This window comes from Branchiostoma belcheri, unplaced genomic scaffold, assembly GCF_001625305.1.
Source record: "Branchiostoma belcheri isolate BF01 breed outbred unplaced genomic scaffold, Haploidv18h27 scaffold2, whole genome shotgun sequence".
NCBI classification, from domain to species: domain Eukaryota; kingdom Metazoa; phylum Chordata; class Leptocardii; order Amphioxiformes; family Branchiostomatidae; genus Branchiostoma; species Branchiostoma belcheri.
The window spans coordinates 1681037-1692006 of record NW_017803490.1 but is presented as its reverse complement, the minus strand read 5'-3'; the positions used below and the strand labels follow the sequence as shown (position 1 = coordinate 1692006).

General features: G+C 41.6%; 1 protein-coding gene across 1 annotated transcript in view; it reads left to right on the top strand.

The window, feature by feature from the left end:
• Positions 1–10876, top strand: part of LOC109468357 (mucin-17-like) — a 21158-nt gene extending 10282 nt beyond the window's left edge. The window contains exons 6-9 of the mRNA XM_019766606.1: positions 1820–1914; positions 5943–6101; positions 6660–10721; positions 10868–10876. Coding sequence (XP_019622165.1) covers positions 1820–1914; positions 5943–6101; positions 6660–10721; positions 10868–10876 — 4325 coding nt within the window. The remainder of the gene's footprint in view (positions 1–1819; positions 1915–5942; positions 6102–6659; positions 10722–10867) is intronic.
• Positions 10877–10970: the final 94 nt, after the last annotated feature.

Genomic DNA, 10970 nt, shown 5'->3' with positions numbered 1-10970 from the left:
CGTTTTATGGAAGCCAGGGAAGCGTTCGATAACGGGTTCCGGACCGGGTATGATATAAAGGCCAGTATAGAATTTTTAGGCTCACAGAATTGTTCCAGAGCATACAGGGGACCAAGTTTGATATATCAGGTATCGGAAAGCTGCTTGTATTAAAATATTGGAAAATATCTCTTTCTCCTTTTCTTCCATACATCCAGACGTAAATATACTATACATAGGGCCAGTATAGAATTTTTCTCTGTCCTGACTTAAGCTATAGTCCAGTATAGAATTTTTCAAGTTTGTTGTATCAGGTATCGGAATACTGCTTGTATCAGAAAATATCTCATTCTCGTCTTTCTTACATATATCTCGACTTAAGCTATAGGGCCAGTATATATTCGGCTGACCCATGATTGAATGTGGGCGGACAACAATTTATCTTAACCCAGCCGCCAGTTGATTGAACGGAGTTCTTTTTCACTTAATCTGATCGGTTGAAGACCCTGAGCTTACACTGAGTTGTGTTTGGTATCTATTACCCTAAAGGGCTTTTCTAGAAGATTACAATGTAAAATCTTTCGGATTTAAAAACATATTGCTATACTACAAAATGTATCTTTGAAAGGTTGATGAAATCTGTGAACAAGGAAATTATTAGATAGCGGTTACTGTCCTAGCAGAGGTTTAGGTTGGGCATAATTTGGTTGTTGTTGGTTATTTTTTTGCCTTACCTTTTTGCCTTTTTGGGGGGGGTTAAGTTTTAGAATGAGGATTTAAGGAAAGGAAGCATGCACACTGCAACAGGAGCATGGAATCATACATGTAGAAAAGGTCACGAAAATATGTGTAAAAAGAAAATAAACCCAACAGAAACCTCTGCTTAGAGACTCTGTATTTATCAGTAAGTACTTGGAATGGAGAGCACATCTACACATTTTTGTACTAGACAGCTTATGAAGGATGGCTACTGGCATGTAGCGTCCACATTTTATTACTTCATTGACCTGGATCCCATCACTAGATGCACTGCACGACCAGCTTGAGTGTTTGCCTAGCATTTATGACAGACCATTACCATCATGTGTATATTCCCTCAAGTTGTTTTAGGAACGTTCCATTACACTCAGAGGGAGGTTATCATACTATAGGGTGTTGATAATTTTTTGTTCTGGACATTGTACGTGACTTCTTATGTTTACTGAAGGAAAACTGTTTTTGCTACGTTTCCTTCTCCCGTTCCAAACACTGACCTCTGACCTGGCCAGTGACTTGATTTGTTGACGTCTCTCACCATGGTAGCTGGTGTTGGATCACATAATGTTGCAATTTTATAGTAGGAGGGATTTATACTCCTATCTGACCATATATATTAATGTATTTGAGGAAGAATTAAGAGAGCCGATCATATGCGAAGGTAATTTTAGTTTATATTCATAAGGCCACATCAATTTAATTTGTCAGATTTTTTTTTTAATTGGAAAAAAAGCAACTGGGTGAAACACAGACCAAGGCATCCTATGATAGCCCCAAATGTTATGAAAAAAGTCATAAAGTCAACATACAACTGGTTTATAATGAGTTTTAAACTTTTAATCAAACAGATACATGTACATTAATATTGGTACTGTATGGAAAAAAATGTAACAATTGTAGGAAGACAAGGATTTCTTCAACTGTAGAGGCCAAAATATGACCAGAATTCAGAACTTGAATTTTTATTTTGGCAAATCAGAAGAAGAAAAAACCTAATATTGATGGTGTTGTAGAATGTAATTTACTGTACATAAATGATGCATATCTATAACAGTAACATGTTGCCCCCCTCCCCTCCCCACAGAGCTGACAGTACCAGATCTGCTGAGGAAAGACCTGAAGTCCATCTCCAATAATGATGTCACCATCGCCATGGCTTCTATCACCATGGATCTGGAGGTACAAAATAATCTATTTTATTGTGGGATTGTCAATAAAATCTTGTAATTAAATCTAGAAATTGAAATAAACTTCAGAATTAGGAAAACTCTTATATTGGAGAAAATGGAAAAGAATGTTTGCAAAATATCATTCAAAATTCTTAAAAAGATGATTGATAAGGAATGTATTAAAGTTACCAAAAATTTTAATTCAAGGTTCTACCCACCACTGACTTAAATCTACACTAACTCCATATTTCTGCTCATCTCTAGATTATCTGTTATTTCAGTTTTTGCAGAAAAGCCACACGTTCTAGTATGATTTGATCTGATTCTAATCTTTTCCATCTTACAATTGTATGTCTGATTCACATGTCCAAATGATGGATTGGTTTTAATTAGAATTATTCTTCTTCTAGAGCAGCGAAAATCTGTCAAATGATGGAAAGACGATTTTTAACAATTTGAAAACAACAAGGTTGTCTGTGGTGAGGGATTTTGACTTAGAATCTGAAGGTTCTGGGTTCAAATCCCTGGCTGGCCCCTCACTGTTGTGTCCTTGGGAAAGGCACTTTCACACAAATTTCCTCACTCAACTCAGGTGAAAATGTCTCCCTTAAGCTTCGAATTCAGTTTGTTATGTCTCAGATGGGACTCAAAGATGGAAGCCCCTTGTTTCAAGATTCCCTGAGCCACAACTCATGCACATGAAAGATCCTGCCAGATAGAACTGGATTTTTTAAACAGCTGCCGCAGCATTATTTTTTTTGACACCACTTTCACATAAGCAACATTCCTCTTGCCCTGTTCTTGTATACAATATTTATACCAACATTTTCACTACAAATAAACTGTATTCATAAAAAATTAGACTTCGTGACCCGTAAACACACAGAGCATAGTTTAGATTGACAACACATTTGCAGAAAACAGAAAAGAGACAGAAAACATACAATCAAAGATTATAAGGCAAGGCTTGAAACTAAAGGTGGTCCAATCCAATGGCCACTGACCACTAAATTTAGGCTGGGACAACTAAAAACACACTTTGGGACATTTTTGGGACTGGCATTGCATAGATAAAAAAAAAAAAATAGAAAAATAATCAACATCAGAATGTCAGCCCTTGTTTTGTTTATCAGGCACACGTCCCGGCTTTTGGATCTGGAAAAGTCCCCCCGAATTTCCTCTCTACTAGATGCAATTATAGTGCGCCTGAGAGTGAACATAAGCAAAAGAAAGACTTCAAGTTGAAGTCATACAATACTTCCCAAATTGGGACAGTTCATCCTCACTTCGGGACAATTGAAATTTATTTTTGGGACAGTGCTGGGACAATAGGAACAAAGTTAATTTCGAGGCCTGTAAGGTGTGGAAGACTGTCTATTGTAGGTTAGAATAATACAGCTGGGTGGAAAATCCAATAGATACTGGGTGGGACATCTGGCCATTGTGTGTAGGCCACAGTTAAGTCAGACTTATGCATTATTTATCACATAATGCCCACGTCAGCAAGCGTACGTTATACACCCACGTACTGCTAAAGATCATAGTAGCATGAAATAGCTGGAAGCCTGGAGCCTGGAAATTGGAATAATGTCGTATGTACTTAAACTGTACATAACCCAATAGCTGGGTGATTTTTCAGTGCTTCTAAAAGTATCCAGTTATACATTTTATACTAGCCTAACTCTAAAGCCACACCAATTTAATTTGATGCTTCTCGGATCGCCCTATCCATTTTTTTCTGATTTGCAACCAAAAAAAGATTTGGGTGGGTTCTAAATTAACTGCAAAATGCTCAATGAAAGACATATTTTGGCCCCAATGGTTGAAAAAAGTCCTTTTCTTCCTAGTTCTTAAGTTTTTCAACGTAACAATGCAACTTTGTTTCATAAAAAGTTCAAAATATTGTTTTAATTATAAACCAGCCTGGTATGTTCACTTCATGGCTCGTATTGTAACATTTCCGGCTATCATGGGGTGCCTTGGCCTGTTTTTTTTTTTTCGCCCTGTCAGATTCAGATTTATTAGCAATGACATAGCAGGTACAATGTAAAATCAATACCTGAATTGCGTCATTGCTTACAGATCTCCGTTTAAAATCCAAGTATAGAATTCATGATATATGATAAAATACAATTCTAACTCAGAGTTGGTGATTTTTTCTGAAAAAATCTGAGAAACAACAAATTAAATTGGTGTGGCCTAAGCATGTCTTTGAATTTTCATGCATCATGATGTAATAGAGTATCGACCGAGGGTGTCAACTGACGTTGTTCATATTGAATCAAAGACAGTATCTATCGAATAAGTTGTAAGCTACCCCGGATGGCTTATTGGATCATGTAGATTTTACATGTAGGCCATAAATTTGGATAGTCTAATGCTTTTTCCTATCATCATTAGTCCAAATGATACAATCATATCTGAACTTTGTGAAGACTTCAAACTATTAACCTTAAATCAAACCACTAATAATATTGGTTAAGTTATAGCTTCATATTTTCCGTATGCCCACAGTTATTTCTAATTCAAATAATTCATTGCTTTTATTCCCTAAGGCTTTGTTATTGTTATATCACATTCAAGTTAATTCAAGGTTTTAAAAAAGAGTAATGTTTTATAACTAATCTACTAGAATTCCATCTCCCATCTAGTGTTTCCTGCATGCAAAAATGCTGTGGCTACTACAAGTAGTACAATAATGTCCTTACAATATATGATTCTAAATTAATGCAGGAATGGGCACTTAGTAACAGTTTGTCCTAATTAATTTAGGCTCAATCCAGAAAACCTTGATTTGAATGATGAAAAAAGTGTCTGTGTTTTGATCAGAAAGAGTAAAAATTAGTTTCGATCATGAATTCTTTCTAGATCTACTGGTACATGTATTTCTAGCAGCTATCATACAAAATGATAGCAGGAACTAATTCTTATTTGAAGAAAATCCATTGGGCAGCCTTTGCTCTCATATACCCTACCCTTAGATGGCAGAGATAGCAACAGGATCCTTGCTTACGTTGATAAAAGTCAGGAACCATTAAAGGCATCCAATGCGACTTCAAGGCAGCAAAACTGGAAATATTCTCAATCTGGATTAGGCAAACTTTGTGATATTGACACATATTGCTTCACATTAGCACATTTGAGTCAGTATTTCATACTTTGGGCTTTTAAAACTGCAGAAACACGCCCCAAGATGAGTCCTTTATTTTCTGGGTGGTATCCTAAAAATCAGCCAAGGGCCCTTCCTGTAACCATTTTCCATCAGAATTTTGGGAATTTTTGCTCCATGAGGGTCAATATACATTGGGATAGTGTGGTTTCAACTCAGTATGTAGGTAGATAACTAAAATATAGGCTTTGAAAAACCGGGTTTCCAAGCCATAAAAACTGCATTGGATGCAATCAAAGTAAACAACCATTCAGTATTCAATCTCTTTTAGCTCCAGAAAGGTCGACCATTCCTGGACGCCCTTGTGGGGTCCCCTTGTGTCATTCCCTGTGTGATCTGTTTGTCAGATCTATTAGGGGCATGATCTGTCATGATTGAGTCTTGTGATTAAATTTGGGGACTGCAGCTGCATATAAGGACTGTATCGACTTCAGTCAGTGTGAGTTTGTAGCAAGACCACAGCTCCACCTAGAGGCAGGTAGAGGAATTGCAAGACAAAAGTCACCCATTTTTTTAAATTCTTGTCAATATCAGACAGATACCCTCATCCAAAATATTTATGTTTACCGAAGAAAACACTGACCTCTGACCTGACCAATGACCTGATTTGTTGACGTCTCTCACCATGGCAACTGGTGTTGGGTTACATAATGTTGCAGTTTTATAGCAGAAGGGATTTATACTCCTGTCTGACCATATATATAAAATTTTGAGTAAGAATTAACAGAGCAGACCATACACTTTACATGTTAGCGAAGGTAAACATTATGTTTTTGCTTTGCAAATGTTACCTTTCTATTTCTTTTTGTTTTTTTCCAGCCCTCAAACTGCTTTTAATAATTAAAAAAATTAAATGCTTTTTTTTCCAGCAACTTTTGGACAAGCCCAACCTGATAGAGTCCATGAAGGAGTTCTGCTTGAAGCAGGATGCAAAAGTCTTGGTCGTCATGACGATATCAACCAACGATACCGGAGGCATGGAACGTCAGCTGGCTGTGTACAGTGAAGACAGCATTCTCAGAGAGAGGGTTTGTTTGTTTGTTTGTTTGTTTGTTTGTTTGTTTGCGCCTTTAGTTATTCTCAATAATATATGAAATATATGTCACCCCATTCGGCCTAATGATCTGTCATGTCAGGGTGAGAAAGAGATCAAATTGTTTTTCCTTTACTATGAAATTTTCTCAATGTTTTGTATTACCGATCCATGCTATACGTTATACATGAACCATGTACATGTACCAAATTCTTCAAGTCTTTAATTTTAATAATGAATACACAACCACTGAGTTGCAATATGTATAAAGAAGATATTTATATAAATTATTTAAATGTTTAATGCTCTAGAAGATGGGATAAACCATCAAGTTATATAAGCATTAGGATAGATTTTTGTAATAATGGCTTGAACCCATATACATGTACATGTAGTTTTAATACTGTGTAAAAATGTTGGAGTCTAAATGTTTTTAGACTGTTGCAAAACATTAATATTGTACACATGTGAAGCATGCGCAGTCTGTAGTTGAGTGTCCCCAACCCTGTTTGATACCATTTCTGTGTTTTTACAGGTGTCTGTATCGTTACAGGTGGCTGAGACACTTGACACGGCCACTAACGTTACCCTGGGCCTGTCTCACTTCGAGACCGGCATCCCCACCCTGCGAGCCTACCACCAAGGCAACGTGGCCGCCTCGCGGAAAAAAGTCCTCCCCATCCTACAAGATTTCCTCAAAACACCATTTCAAGAGCCTTCCAAGCCTCATCTTACCGGAACTGGCTTGTTTTCTCCCGAAAGTTCAGATACAGGGTTTGATAAAACACCGGATAGCGACAGCTCGGAACATGAAGCATGGTCGCCAATGAAGCATTCAGACAGTGGGCTTTTGTCAGACGACCTATTGGACAAGGAACAAGCAAAACCTGCCTCTGGCAATGTAGCAAACGTCGACATGGAATTATTTGGTGGAAGTAGTGCAGCAGCTTCGAATAATACAGGTATGCTGTTGGACGTACAGAACGATAACCTCCTCATGTTTTCACCCGACCCCTCCCCTATGTTGGAACTGCCCAATTCCACCAACCAGATTTCCGGAAACCTACTGGGAATCTCCAACGAAGCGTCGCCGAACACAAGCTGCCCGCGCACCCCACCAAATAGTTTCATCGACTCGACACTAAACAACCAGAACTTTGAGCAAATGAAGTTCACTACAGAAGAGCTCATGGAGAGAATGAAAAGGAAAAGCGAGAGCGAAGAATTTGCCGACTTTGACCCGATAGCGACAAAGGAGGTGGATATCACGGAAAAGGATATCGACCTCATGCAGATGCCTACAGAGGCGACAGGAAATGTTGTAGCTTACCTCTTTGCGCAGGAAATGGTGAGCAACGTGGGTAAAGACTTAGCACCCCTACAGCTGGGGGAAAGCACTGATAGTCAACACGATAGTAGTAGCCTAGAGATCCTACGTGATGACTCAGACTCAAGTGAATCCAAACCCAACCCTTTCCTGGATAAAACGCCAGTTGCTGAAGCATTACCGGATCCGTTCAGCTCTGGAGATCCTTTTGGACTTGGTTTAGACCCGTTTGGAGGTGCTTTCGGCGAGTCTTCGCCGATCGACAGTAGCAACCCATTTGGCGATAATTTCACTCCGTCTGAAGTGAAACTACCGCCAGATATCTTTGGAAACGGTCTAGTGGACACGACAGTTGAAGATCAAGAACATGAACCCAAGGCGGAAGAAATTACCAAGTCAGACAGTCAGGAAAATCCGTACACCGATCCTGATTTCTGGAGTTCTGGCACTAAAGAGAACACAGCCGCTGATTTGCTCGGCGATGACCCCTTTGGTCTCAAGGAAATTCCGCCTGATGATTTTGACAAACAGTCCAGCTCATCAGGCAATTCCCTCAACAACCCTTTCATGGACGACTTCAGTAATATTGAGCAAGAGCTTGATTCTGCACATGTTAAAAAGGAGCAAGGGTCTTCTTCACCTAACCCTTTCCTTGAAGACTTAGAGGCTATCCCAGAAGAAAGTAAATCAGAAGAAAAATCTGAGAGTGAACCCACAGATCTGCTTGGTGAGGTAATATCAACATCTGATGAACCGTCAAGCAATGAGTTGACCAATCAGCAACAAGAAGGCCAAGTAGCAAAAGATGAATCAACCAATCAGAGTACAGGGGCCTTATTAGATGTTTTTGGTTCTTTCCCTCCAAGCGTAGAGGACCCAGCTGGTGGAAGTCCATTCTTTGACACCGAAGAAGTCCTGACTGAAGAGCTTCAAACTGAAAGTACTCCAAAAGCGGAGGAAAAACGGGAGGCTTGGAAACCGCTTTACTCTGTAGAATCTCTGGATGTGGAATCAGAGCAAAGCACGATTACAGACACATCTCCAGACAGCATTACAAGTCCCGTTGCAAGTCGTCTTCTAGACGTAGCCTCCCCTACGTCTTCCGACTACAAGTCTGCTACAGAGTCTCTCGGCGCAATGACCTCCATCATTCAAAGTGAAAGCGAGATCGCGGAGACATTTACAGGTGGCGTAACAAGCCCCGTCGCAAGTCGTCTTCTTGACGTGACCTCCCCCACACTGTCTGAGTATCAGTCTGCTACAGAGTCTCTTGGTGCGCTGACGCAAAGCTCCGTCACTCAAAGTGAAAGCGAGATCACGGAGACATTTACAGGTGGCGTAACAAGCCCTATCGCAAGTCGTCTTTTAGATGTCACTTCCCCCACGTTGTCTGAGTATCAGTCTGCTACAGAGTCTCTTGGCGCAATGACTCACAGTTCCATCACTCAGAGTGAGAGCGACCAGTTCTTCTCAGCCACAAGTCCGTCTGAAGAAAACGTCTCAGCCCTCGAGTCCCCCCCTCCTGAACTCTCAGATCTCGAGCACATCGAAGACATGCAGAAGAGGGATGACTCCAGCGATGACATGTCTTCAAGCCCTGGAAAGATGTCGGACGCGTCCACCACCTCCGAAAGTTCAAACTCGTACTCTCTAGAAAGCTCAGAACCAGCAAACACGGAATTCATGTTCTCCAAGGCTCCTACAGAAGTAATAAGGGAAGAGGATGAAGAAGAATTAGAAGAAGAAGAGGAGCAGAAAACTCCAGTCGCACCCAGTCAAGGATTAGACCTTTTAGGACAAGATCTCGCAACAACTGAAAAATTCAACCCGTTCCTGGCAAAAACGCCAGTTGAAATGCCAAAGGAAAATCCATTTGGACCTGCTTCTTTGAAAGAGGCTGAAGAAAGCAACCAGTACCCAGCTCTTGATATCTTCAGCTTCGATCCCATGCACACAGTAGACTACAAGCAAGAAGAAGAAAAAGTAAAGTTCACTTCTTCAGAGATCGTGACTGGAGACTCCTTTGTTCCAGGAGAGCCAGAGGAAGACCAGAAGGTATATTCTTTTGGAGATGCAAACACAGAACAGTTTGCAGAAGAACTTTCCTCACAGATCATGGGTTCTGGATTGTCTGAGTCTGTCCAAGAAGCAAAGGCAGTCGAAAAGCAGGAGGAAGAAAGCACCGAGAGGTTTGCAGAGAACCTGACTACGGACGTTCTCCGTAAGGCTGTCATGGCGTCTCTAAAGACTGCCGAGTCAATCGAGCAAGCCATCGAGACTCAGGACACACATGAGAGCTTTGCGGAAGACACGCTTGAACTCCCAAGCCCTATCACGGAAGAACACTCCGATGTCGATACACAAGCGGCGGAAGAGTTTGCTGAGATGCTGACAAGCCAGGTCATGAAGGATGCAACCAACAAGGATCAGGCTGCTACCGCAGTCGCCGAACGCCTTACGAAGATTGCCTTTGAGCAGGCTGCGAGGGAGGGGTTGGAACTGGACCAGTTTGCGGAGGACGTCACGAGCGCGGTGTTGCAGCAGGCTGTGACGACGGACCGTGACGAAGCCGCAGACGACCAGAACCAGGAACTAACCCCACGGTCGCAAGACGATACCATGGACTCTTTCGCGGCTGTGGGCGAGTCTCTGGCAGCCGTGCAGACCGCGATGAGGGCAACTCTACAGACAGCAGAGAGCATTGACGTGGCTATCAGCACAACAGAAGCAAAGGAGGCGTTCGCCAGGGGGTTTTCACAGCTGAAGGACAGCGAAGAGGAGCTGTCCAGCCCCTTGTCTGACGGCTACCCAGCGTTGGACAGCTCTACGACTGACGACACATCCACAACGTTCAGTGTCAGCAGCACGCCTCAACTCACCTCACCCGAAACACCAGTCAAAACCTTCCCAGAGCTGAGCGGGCCATGGACGGAGTCTGACCAGGTGGAGCTGGTTGGACCCAGGGAAGAACCGGACGGAAATAGCGAAGATCTTGACCACGAGACACCCTTGACCAGTGACCAGACTGCGGAGGATTGGTTAGGATTTGGAGCCAAGCAACCAATCATAGATGGCGTAACAGTTACAGAAGCCACGCATGAGCCAGCTGTTGTGGTTGGAGGAGCCGTTGAGGAGATGCAGGGTGCAGTAGGAGGTGTGGGTGTCCTGGAGGTCCCTGTGGTCAGCGTACAGAAGGCGAGTCCCATCCACACACCCACTGACCATGACCTGGCCTTCATACCCAGGGAGTTACGGGACTCTGGTGGGGAGGCTGAGCAAGTTCCCATGGTAAGTCAGGGTTTGAAATCCTTTTTCTGCATACCTGTACTGGTGCAGGTAACATTGAAAATCACCTGCACCAAAAAAAATTTACCTGCACCACTAAGACTTTGAGAAATAATGATTATACTTCTAATAGGGTAGTAACTGTTCAGAATCCCTAACCATTATTTCTTCTGTACTTCTATACATTTGATTTGATTTATTGACATTGTAACAATACAATACACGTGGTAACAGTGAATTCACTAGCAAATA